The sequence below is a fragment of the Vicugna pacos genome, chromosome 6 (genome assembly GCF_048564905.1).
Source record: "Vicugna pacos chromosome 6, VicPac4, whole genome shotgun sequence".
Lineage (NCBI taxonomy): Eukaryota > Metazoa > Chordata > Mammalia > Artiodactyla > Camelidae > Vicugna > Vicugna pacos.
The window spans coordinates 84155983-84168360 of NC_132992.1; the positions used below are offsets into that span (position 1 = coordinate 84155983).

The window sequence follows — 12378 nt, forward strand, 5'->3', positions numbered from 1 at the left end:
TCCGATACTGTTTCTTAAAATGATAGACTAGCGCCCAGCACAGGCTCTGGCACGTAGTTGATGTTCCTCCAAGTTCTGTAGGAATGAAGGAGACACAGAGTGGAGGGTTCTTTGCACAAACACAGGAGGGCATGACCCAGCCAGGCCCCTGGCTCTCTGGAAGGCCCCTGTGCCCTGTCCTTGTCCCCCCGCAGATTCGACCATCTGGTGGCGATAGAGCGCGCGGGAAGGGCTGCGGACGGCAATTACTACAACGCGAGGATGGTGAGCATGAGGCACTTGGTGGACCCCATCGACGAGCTTTTCCTGGCAGCGCAGAAGATTCCTGGCATCTCATCAACTGGTAAGCGAGGGGCACTGAGATTTCAAGAAGACCAGCACTTAATGCCTTGTCATTGACTGTGGACCACAGGACTGGAAGGAGTTATACGGGACCATTGATTTCCACTCCAGAGAGGCTCTTTGTTTATTAGGATTCGTATAGACAATAATGACTCTGTAAACATTTAGAAATCCAGTGTTCCCATGAGCAGTAATGGGAAATGACACTTAACCGAGCATTTTCTATTTGCCCAACTCTAAAATATTAAAACTGACAATAAAATAATGACAATAATAAAATCAAAACATGGTACATAATTTTGGTCATATAGGAGGAATGTACCATGTGTATTATGTACCATCTTATGAAGTAGATTAATTTTAAAATATATCTTAAATTTATGATTAGTGTGATATTTTGATCACTAATAATGTAATGGTGTGATCATTCATGTTTGTACAGAACTCTGTAATTTTCAAAGAGGTTTCACAACCATTATATTGTTTAAGCCTCTTTAAAATCCTGTAGGTAAGACAGGTATGGTTTCCAAAAGTGAGGCCTAGGGAGGTTTCTAGAGGTTGCCCAGCTAATCAGTGTTGCCAGTAGGATTAGGAGTCCAGACCCCCAGCGCCCTACCTGACATGCTTTCTATGGGCTCCTTTATGAATCTCTGAAGGCTGGATGTGACCGGAGCACCAGCATTGCTCCCCCAGGGTGGCTGTCATACCCTGGAGTAGTTAAGATGTATTTGTCATTCCATATTTATTTCTTCTCTCCATTAAAACTCTTCAGAGAGTTTCCCAGACTCATTAGTTGCCTTTGGCTTTTGAGGTTTTGATGAGACAATGAAAGGCTTCCTGGCTGAGTAGAAAATTTCTGCAAATCACCCTGGTCTTTCCCAGAAGAGACCTTGGGTGTGGTACCCACAGGGCGCTGGCTTTGTGCTTCCTGCCTCTCTGGGCGGGGCAGGCGAGGACCTGAGGCCCAGGGAGGTGGCGGGGAGGCATCTCAGGGTGGAGAGGAAGGGATTTCTGCATCCAAAGGGGGAGCAGGGTCCACAGGAGCCATAGAGCAGGTGCTCTTCCCCCGCCAAATGGACCCCCGGTCTGTGCTGATTCCCCCAGTGATGCCCCCAAGATCCCAGAGGAAACAGGTGGAGCCGGCTGTTTGTGCTTGCAAGTTACCCCCTTTGTGGACCCCTGACCCTTCGCTTGGCACCAGAAGTCCAATCCCCTCCTGTGTCTGCCTGCAGCCCCCTGTTCAGCAGAGCTGCCCACCGCCCAATGCTCCTTTCTCTCCTCTGCTCCATCCACACTGCCTTGTCATGAAATCGCGTCAGTTGAGAATCAAGACACCCACCTCCCACTTACTACCCGGGCCCTGCCCCTCTCAGAGACAGGGAGCAAGGCCACAGACGGGGCAGGGGAGTGAACAAGATGAAACTCATAAAATGCCGAAGTGCAGAGACAGAAGTAGACAGAACTCCAGCGCTGGGGGTTGTTGCTGTTGTCCTTCGTTCAGTGGATCTGGAAAACTGTTCTGAGAAGACCCTCAGGGTGCAGACCTCAGGCACTCGCAGCCTAAGGTCTCCCACCGAGACCAGGTCTCCGGTGCCCCAGATGAGTCAGCTCCAGGCCCCTCCCCAGCTTCCCGCAGTGAGTGCTCACCTCTGGTGGAATTCTTCCACGTGTTTGTAGAAGCAGACACAAAACAGTGCGACAACCCTTCTGCAGGCTGGGAGGCCTGGCTCTTTGTCCTTAGGGCACTTGGACTTGAGGGCACTTTTACCTTGAGGCCCCTGCAACCATCTTCCAGAGGCCGATTCAGCTGACCTGCCGTCTACAGAGTCCTCCAGAAGTACCTGGACACGGGACTAAGTGGTGTTTGAGCACCGCCTGGCAGGGCGCAGGCTGCAGGGCTTGTTAGAGTTTGTCTCACCTCGTTCCCGCACGGGTGCAGTTGCCTGTTCGCTAGGCGTAGCCCGTTCACCTATTTTGAACACCATTCATCTCGCCAATGAATTAAATAATTTCTAACATTTATTTATTCTAACGTATTTATTCTAGCATTCATTATGCTAACTAACAACCTTCTGGTGCCTATCAGACTGGCCTTTAGGCTGAGGTCTCTTTCAAATACCAACTGGCCACCCCCCGGGTGTGTAATCCTGGTTAGGCTGCTGTACATGTTAACCAGGCGTCCATCTGGTGTGGATTAAAATTAACTGGCACACAAACACTTTACATTCTTTAAACGGAAGCCTGTACAGTAAATTACAGAATTGACTTGAACAACCTGTACCAGTTCCCTTCTGCCAATGGAATGCTGTCTGGTCACATTAATGGGGCTCAGGGGCTGTGGCCCCTCCCTAAGCAGAGGCCACTCAGTAAAAGAGGCAGTCCTGAGAGTCACCATCTCCTGTGAACCTGGCACCTTCAGCATAGAGGGCACTCCATCTGTGACTAGAGAGATGGCCCACTAGGGGACATGGCCACATGCTGGTGAGTTCCAAGCTTCGACTCATTTTTAGCTAGAGAAGTTACTAGAATACCTGAAGAAGTACATCATCCCCTGGTTGTCTGAAAATGTATCCAGAGTCAACCCCCTCCCCCACCCTATGGCATAAGTGAAGGGGCCTTCCTGCCCCACGACCACCCCCCATCTTGACTGATCCTATACACTGACTCAGTTCCCCTTCCCTCCAGGGGTTGGTGATGGAGGCAATGAGCTTGGGATGGGCAAAGTCAAGGAGGCCGTGAAGCGCCACATACGAAATGGGGACGTCATTGCCTGTGACGTGGAGGCTGACTTTGCTGTTATCGCTGGTGAGTGCATGGACGGCCAGCCAGTCAGACAAGGCTGCCCAGGGGCAGGGACCTGGCTTAGAGCCTGTGCAGCCAAAAACTCATCTGCTTCACGAGCAGAGTGTAAAGGGCACCAGGGCAAGATGGGGACAGACTTTCTCAGTCAGTCAGTCAACAAACATTTACTATGTGCCAGGCATTGCTCTGTGCACTGAGGCTGCAGTAGCAAGGGCCCTGCTCCACAAAGCTCTTGCTCTAGTGTTGGATGGTGAGTCTCAACAAATACATACATCAGATGGTGCTGAACAGCGGTAAGAGCCACACAAGGGCGAGAGAGAGCAGTAGGCAGGCCACTTTACAAGAGCGGTTAGGGAAAGCCTCTCTGGAGAGGAGTCGCCTCTGCTTTTGCCTCCTGTGCGGTGGAAAGGCAGAGAACAATCTGGCGAATGTTTGGAGGATGCAAGAGACTTCCCACTCTCCTTTCACTAACCCCTGCCCCAGGCTGCCCTGCCCCTCCCTGCAGCTGCTCTTCCCCATCAGGACCAAACTTTCCTGCGTCCAGGTCCTTCCAGGCCCCACCCTTCCTCTCTGGACTGCACCACAAGTTTCAGGAATTTTAACAGATACCTGAGAGGCCCTCTCCCATTTCATTATCAGAAAGAGCCCAGAGATGAGCAGAGATGTCTGTAGGAACCAGCACCAGGATAAGAAGATCAGAACCATAACTGGCAAATTGCTGGATGTTTCCTGTGGACAAGTCTGAGTCAAAAGCTCCTGGTAGCCAAGACGGGGTAGGGGGAATACGGAGACCAGTCCTAGGAGCTCCCATGCTTCTGTGAGCTTTACCTCGAGGAGCTCTACCAGGTCCACACAATGAATATCAGAGAAAATCCCCTCATGCTTTAGGTAGGGGAGGGGAAATGGAACCATTCTGAAATACACCAGAGCACTCTGTTCTTCTGAACAAGGCCTGCCCTCAGAAGAAACAATTTTATCAGAGCCTAGCCTGCTGGGGTTTTATCAGAGCCTAACTTACCTAGGGAAAGGGACATACCCAAAAGGAGACAACATGCAACAACAGGTGGATAATGTAAGCAGACAAATGGAAATTCTAATAAAGAATCAAAAAGAAATGCTAGAGACAAAAAACAATTTAACAGAATAGGGAATGCTTTTGACATGCCCGTGCGTAGACGGGACACACGTGAGAAAATAATCTCTGACCTTGATGATATGACAGTAGGAACTTCCAAAACTAAAAAGATAAGAGACAAAAGACAGAAAGAAACAGAAAGGAATATCCAAGAATTGCGGGACAACTACAAAGGTGTCAGGTACATGTAACGGGAATACCAGAAGGAGGAAAAAGAGAACAGGGTACAGAAGCAGTATTTGGAGCAATAATGACTGAGTATTTTCCCCCAGATTGATATCAGACACCAAACCATATACTCAGGAAGCTCAGAGAACACAAAGCAGGATAAATGCCAAAATCTACACCTAGATATATGTGAGAACTTCTGAAAATCAACAATAAAGAAAACATCTGTAAAGAAGCTAAAGGGAAAAAACACTTTACCAAAAGAGGAGCAAACATAAGAATTACATCTAGTTTCTCCTCAGAAACCACCCAAGCAAGAAGAGAATGGAGTGAAATATTATATAGAGTGTTGATAGAGAAAAACTACCAACCTAAAATTCTGTGTCCTGGAAAATTTTTCATCGTAAGTGAAGGAAAAATCAAAAATTTCTCAAACAAAAATCAGGGGAAATTATTGCTAGTATAACTGTCTTGCAGGAAATGTTAACAGAAATTCTATACAGAGAAGGAAAAGTCTATAGGTCAGAAACTCAGATCTACACAAGAAAGGAAGAGCATTGGAGAATGAATAAATAAAGGTAAAATTAAAACTTTTCTTTTTCTTTTTCTTACTTGATCTAACTGATAATAGTTTATTCAAAATAATAGTGGTGATAATATCATCAGTAAATATATGTTTATGTGTATATATGCACATATGTATGTGAAATGAATGACAGCAATGATACAAGGGATGGGAGGGGGGAATTAGGAATATTTTGTTATTATAACATGCTTGAGCTACCTGTGAAGTGGTTATTTGAAAGTGGACTTAGATTTGTTGTAAATGTATATTGCAAACCCTAGGGCAAACACTAAAAGTTTTTCTAAAAAGAAGTATTGATATACTAAGAAAGGAGAGAAAATAGCATCATATAAAGTGTTCAACTAAAACTACAAAAGTCAGAAAAAGTGTGAAAGACAAAATACGAAAAAGAATAAAGGCACAAATAGAAGACAGTAACAAATATGGTAGATAGTAACCAATCATATCAATGATCACCTTTAACGTCAATGGTCTAAATACTCCAGTTAAAAGAGAGATTGTCAAAGTGGATCGAAAACAAGCCACTACAGTTGTCTAAAGAAACCTACTTTAAATATAAAGATACGTGTAGATTAACAGTAAAGGGGTAGAAAAAGATACACCGTGTTAATACTAATCAAAAGAGACACAACACTGTAAAATGATTATGAATCAATAAAAAATGTTAAAAAATAAATAAAAAAGAGATATATAAAAAAAAATACTAATCAAAAGAAAGTAGGAGTAGCTGTATTAATTTCAGACAGAGCAGACTTCAAGACAAAGAAAGTTACCAGGGTTAAAGGGGGCATTAAATAATTATAAAGGGATCAATACTCCAAGAAGACATAATAATTCTTAATGTGCATACTCCTAACAAGAAGAATGTCAAAATATGTGAGACAAAAACTGATAGAACTGCAAGTTAGAATAGATGAATCCACTATTATAGTTGGAGACTTTAATACACCTCTATCAGAAATGGACAAATCCAGCAGGCAGAAAATCAGTAAGGGCATAGTTGAACTCAACAATACCATCAATCAACTGCCTATAACGGACAGCCTATGGCCTCCTCCATCCAACAGCAATAGCTTATGCATTCTTCTCAAGCTCACATGGAACATTCACCAAGATGGAATACATTCAGAATCATAAAAACCACCTTAACAAATTTAATAGAATAGAAACCATAACATGTCTGCTCTCAGATCACGATGGAAACAAACTAGAAATCAGTAACAGAAAGATAGCTGGAAATTTCCCAAAGTACTGGGAGATCAAACAACACAAGTCTTCTAAATAACATGAGTCAAAGAGGAAATCTGAAGACAAATTTTAAAATGTTTTGAACTAGGTGAAAATACAACTTACCAAAAATTGTGGGATGCAGCAAAAGCAGGAAACTTTATTGCATTGAATGTATATATTAGAAAAGAAGAAAGACCTAAAATCAATCATCTAAGCTTTCACCTTAGGAAACCAGGCAAAGAAGAGACAAATACATCCAAAGAGGAAAAGATAGTATCAATTAGAACAGAAATCAATGAAATTGAAAACAAGAAATCAATAGAGAAAAATAACAAAACCAAGAGCTAGTTCTTTGAAAAGATTAATAAAATTGATAAGCATCTAGGCATGCTAGCTAAGAAAAAAGAAAGAAGACACAAATTGCTAAAGATAATTAAGGGCATATCACTACAGCTGCCATGGAAATTAGAAAAATATTAAAGGGAAACTATGAACAACTCTGTGTCCCTAATTTGATAAAAAATGAAATACTTGGGTATAAGTCTAACAAAACGTGTAATATGAAGAAAACTGTAGAACTCTGATAAACAATATCAAAAAAATAGATAGTCCATGTTCACAGATTGGAAGACTCAATATTGTGAAGATGTCTGTTCTTCTCAACTTAATCTGTGGATTCAGTGCAACCTCAATCAAAATCCCAGCAAGTTATTTTGTGGGTAGCAACAAAATGATTCTAAAGTTTATGTGGAGAAGCATAAGATGCAAAATAAGCAACATGATTTTGAAGGAGAAAAACAAAGTTGGAGGACTGACACTACCTGGCTTCAAGGCTTACTATGGAGCTACAGCAATCATGAGTGTCATACTGGCAAGAGAATAGACAAATAGATCAACTGAACAGAATAGAGTACCCAGAAATAGATCCATATAAATATAGTCAAATGATCTTTAACAAAGGAGCAAAGGTAATACAATGGAGCAAAGGCAGTCTTTTCAACAAATAGTGCTGGAACAACTGGACAGCCACATGCAAAAAAAACCAAAAAACAAAAAACACAGGGTCCTTATACCTTTCAAAAAGTTAACTCAAAATGGATCACAGAAGTAAATCCAAAATGTGATACTGTAAAACTACTAGAAAATAACATAGGAGAAAACCTAGACATTGTGTATGGTGATGCCTTTTTAGATGCAACACCAAGGCATGATCCATGAAAGAAAGAATCAATAAGCTGGACTTCATAAAAATTAAAAACTTTTGGAGAGTGGCCAAGATGGCAGAGTAGGAAGACCCTGACCTCACCTTCTCCCACAAGCCCACCAAAATTACAACTATTTACAGAGCAACCATCAATGAGAATGACCCGGAGACTAGCAGAAAAGCTCTTTTACAACTAATGATATAAAGAAAGAACCACAACCAGATGCATTGAGGGGCAAAGATGTGGTATAGTCAAGACCTGTACCCAAGCAGGCAGCCCACAAAGGAGGATCACTATAATTGCAGAGGTTCTTCTCGAGGATTGAGGAGTCTGAGCCCCACATTGGGCTCCCCAGCCTGGGGTCCTGCACTGGGAAGACCCCCAGAATGTTTAGCTTTGAAGGCCAATGGGGCTTACTTTCAGGAGAACCAGAGGGCTGTAGGAAACAGAGATTCTGCTCTTAAAGGGCACACACAAAATATCACATACTCTGAGACCCAGGGCAGAAGCAGTAATTTGAAGGAAGCCTGGGTCAGACTTGCTGATCTTGGAGAGACTTCCAAACTATACTATGAAGCTACAGTAATCCAAACAGCATGGTATCAGCACAAAAAAACTCATAGACCAATGGAACAGAATAGAGAGCCCAGAAATAAACTCATACTTTTATGGTCAATTAATCCATGACAAAGGAGGCAAGAATACACAATGGGGAAAAGACAGTCTCTTCAATAAATGGCGCTGAGCAAACCAGACAGCTACAGGCAAAGGAATCAAACTGGACTACTTTCTCATACCATGTACTAATCAAAATGGATTAAAGACTTAAATGTAAGACCTGAAACTCATGAAACTTCTAGAAGTAAACATAGCCAGCACATTCTTTGACATTGGTTTTAGCAATATTTTTTTGTATCTGTCTCCTCAGGGAAGGAAAACAAAAGCAAAAATAAACAAATGGGACTACATCAAACTAAAAAGTTTTTGCACAGCAAAGAAAACTATCAACAAAAGAAAAGCCACCCACTGAATGGGAGAAGATATTTGTAAGTGATATATTTGATAAGGGGTTAATATCCAAAATACACAAAGGACTCATATAACTCAACATCAAAAAACAACATGATTAAAAAATGGGCAGAGGATATGATTAGACTTTTTTTCCAAAGAAGACATACAGATGGCCAACAGGCACATGAAAAAATGTTCAACATCACTAATCATCAGGGAAATGCAAATCAAAACCACAGTGAGGTATCACCTCACACCTGTCAGAATGGCTACTCTCAAAAAGACAACAAATAACAAGTGTTGGCAAGGATGTGGGGAAAAGGGAACCCTCATGCATTGTTGGTGGGAATGTAAATTGGTGTAGTCACTATGAAAACAGTATGGAGATTCCTCAAAAAATTAAAGCTAGACCTACCATATAACCCAACAAGTCCACTACTGGATATTTATCCAAAGGAAATAAAAACACTAATTCAAAAAGATATATGCACCCCCCTGTTCATTGAAGCATTATTTTCAATAACCAAGATATGGAAGCAACCTAAGTGCCCATCGACAGATGAATGGATAAAGAAGATATGCCATATATATATAATGGAATATTACTCAGCCATAAAAAAGAATGAAATCTTTCCGTTTGCAACAACATGGATGGACCTAGAAGGTATTATGCTAAGTGAAATAAGTCAGACAGAGGACAAATACTGTATGATTTCACTTGTATGTGGAATCTAAAAAATAAAACAAATGAACAAACATAACTAAACAGAAACAATTACAGATACAGAGAACAAACAAGTGGTTGCCAAAGGGTTGGGGGGAATGAAATAGTTGGCAAAGATTAAGAAATACAAGCTTCCAGTTACAAAATAAATGAGTCACAAGTAGGAAATGTACAGTGAGGGGAATATAGTTAATAATTATATAATATCTTTGTATGGTGACAGATATTAACTAGATTATTGTGGTGGTCATTTTGAAATGTATAGAAATATATAATCCTTATGTTGTGTAACAGGAAGTAACATAGTGTTGTAGGTCAATTATATTTCAAAAATAAACAACCAAACTGATAGGAAAAGAGATCAGATTTGTGGTTACCAGAGGCAGAGGGTAGGGGTAGGGGTAATTGGATAAAGGTGGTCAAAAGGTACAAACTCCCAGTTATAAGATAAACAGAGGTAACATACAACATGATTAATATAATTAACACTGTCCTATGTTATATATGCAAGTTGTTAAGAGAGTAAATCCTAAGAGTTCCCATCACAAGGAAAAAAAATTTTCTATTTCTTTAATTTTGTATCTGTATGAGATGATCGATGTTCAATAAACTGATTGTGGTAATCATTTCATGACGCATGTAAGTCAAATCGTTATACTTTACACCTTAAACTTATACAATGCTGTATTCGATTATATCTCAATAAAATTGGGAAGAAAAAAATTTAAAATTTCTGCTTGGCAAAAGACAATGTCAGGAGAGTGAAAAGACAAGCCACAGAGTGGAAGAAAACATTAACAGAAGACATACTTAATAAAAGACTGTTATCCAAAATATACAAAGAACTCTTAAAACTCAACAGTAAGAAAATAAACAGCCCAATTTAAAAATGGGCAAAAGTCCTGAACAGACATCTCACCGAAGAAGATATACAGATGGCAAGTAAAGATACGAAAAGAAGTTCAACATTCTGTGTCTCTACCACTGATGTGGTGATTTTAGCACCAGGTAGAGGCCCCCAGAGAAAAAAGGCAGATAGTGAAGGATGACAGAGGGCAAAAGAACCATCTGTTTCACCATAACACAATCAGCATTTTCATTTTGCATGTTGGCTTCCAATTCTCCTACTCAATATATACCCACTTTTAGCTTCTGACTAAGACATGATCTTCAAGCACATATAGAGGTTCAGGAGTGGCTTCCTAGGGTTATTTCCTAAATTTTTTTCTTTGAAACTCATTAACAGTACATGATCCGGATGGTTTAGAACAATGGTTCTCAAACTTAATTTGCTTCAGAATCACCTGGAGGGCATAATTTAAACTCAGTTTGCTCCTTCACTCTCCTGCTGAGTTTGGATTAAGTAAATCTAAGCTGTGGCCCAAGAATTCGCGTTTCTAACAAGCTTCTAGGTAGTACAGGTGCTCTTTGAGATGAGTTATGCTGCTTAGAGGCAGGGTGATGAACCTGTCAGGGGGCAAGATTTACAACGCCAAAATGTGTCTCCTTGGCATGAGGATTTATTTAGGCTGATTATTTTTAAGAAACAGAAGACTCAGGAAGTCTTTCCTTTCTGCTCCCCCATAATTGCCTAAAGAATTTCAATAAAGGGCCTATTCCCCGAATAGAGCTACTACCAGAGGTATCTGCTAAGAATATGGGCCAGGTGTTGGGCCTGGAGATCAGAGTCCACTCTCTGTCCCTTTGTCTCTGCACAGCGCAGCAAACGTATATTTACCAAACATTTCCTTTCCATCTCCACGTGAATTGCCTTCCTCCCCTTTGAAGTCTCCAACCAACACCCCAACATCCTCTTGTCTTTAGCTGAAGATGGCATTTAAGGTGAAGGCTTCAGCCATTTGGGTGAGTTTTTTGGTTCTCTTGTGTCTCTCCCATGTATACATGTTATTAAACTTCCGTTTTGTTTTCTCCTGTTAATTTGTCTCATGTCAACTCAATTCTTATACCAGCCTGAAGAACCTAGAAAGAGAGAGGAAAATTCCTTCCTCCCTGACAGTTGGCATAGTCAGCAGGATTCAACCTGGCTGGCTGGACGCTACTTACCCCAAAGCTGCCGCAGCTAAGAGATCCTGGGACAACTGACAAAAGCCAGCAGATGGTAAGAGTTCTTACCTCTCAGTCAGTCTCCCAGATCTCTGCTTGCAGGGTCTATTGGAAGCGAGAGTGGTAAGAGCCCTTTATCTCTTTTCTAAAATTAAATTAGCAGGAGAAAATATTTGTGGAGCTAGTTCCTTGGACCCAGCGATTCTTGGTTTGAAAATGGGCAGAGTACTCGATTTGTTGATCCTTTTCCTCCCAAAGATGGTTATTATTTTTCTTTATCTCTGTCTATTGTGGTGTTTGCCATAAGAAGGAAATTCCATAGGTAGGCTGCAGGCATTGGCCCTATAAGCCTGTTGTCCAGGCTGGCCCCGCAGACTGGTGAGTTTGCAAGTCTCACTAAACCGGCGTCTATTTAGACAAACTTCACTGTGAGTTAATATGCACAAGATAAGAGCTATTGCTAAAGGATATCTTGGAAGTCATAGCTGCACCACTGGTTGGTACAGCTTGAACATTTAAGGGCCATCAGGGCTCTCACCACCTCAAGAAGGCACCCATGAAAGGATAAGTTAGTTGTTTAATGGGTTAAATAAACACTAGGTCACTTACCAACCTCAAGAATATTTCCATGCCACACAGGGTACACTGTAAAATACCACACAACCCTCAGCCCCACAGTACATCCCTCTTAGGTATTAGTTTAGCTCTAAAAAGCTGTTAATGTGCATATAAGAAAAAAAAAAAAAGACATGGTTTTCCCATCTATCTTATTATACGTCCTGAAGAGCTTGGTTTGCTGACCAGTGTGCGTTCTGCAGCCAGGCAGACAGGCTGGGATTCCAGGCTGCTGTAGCCAGGTAACAGCCAGAGCTTGTGACCGGCATCTCTTTGTCTGGCCACGCCAGCTCTCAGGGGAGTTCGTCATAAGGGGCCTTTGTCATCTCAACCTTTGTTGCTTTGTTAGTGGTATAACAAAGTTCTCTGCTTTCTTAGACTATTTTGGCAAGTGAAATTTCTGGATCTTGTGAGATCCTGTACATTCTTGTGGGATGCCTCTTTCATCCGTAGTTAAAGCATAAAAAGTCTAATTGGTTTGAGTTGCTGCTAAGAC

At 41.6% G+C, this 12378-nt stretch overlaps 1 protein-coding gene across 7 annotated transcripts in view; it reads left to right on the top strand.

Annotated features, from left to right (window-relative positions):
- The window catches only part of DGLUCY (D-glutamate cyclase), a 120107-nt gene that overhangs the window by 96311 nt on the left and 11418 nt on the right, over positions 1-12378 (top strand). For 6 of the 7 annotated variants that reach the window (XM_031679335.2, XM_015242623.3, XM_015242622.3 and 3 more), the window contains 2 exons: positions 195-343; positions 3028-3147. In XM_031679335.2, coding sequence (XP_031535195.2) covers positions 195-343; positions 3028-3147 — 269 coding nt within the window. Of the gene's footprint in view, positions 1-194; positions 344-3027; positions 3148-8396; positions 9638-12378 lie in introns of those variants that run through there. The other variant, XM_072963596.1, reaches the window with a different exon arrangement.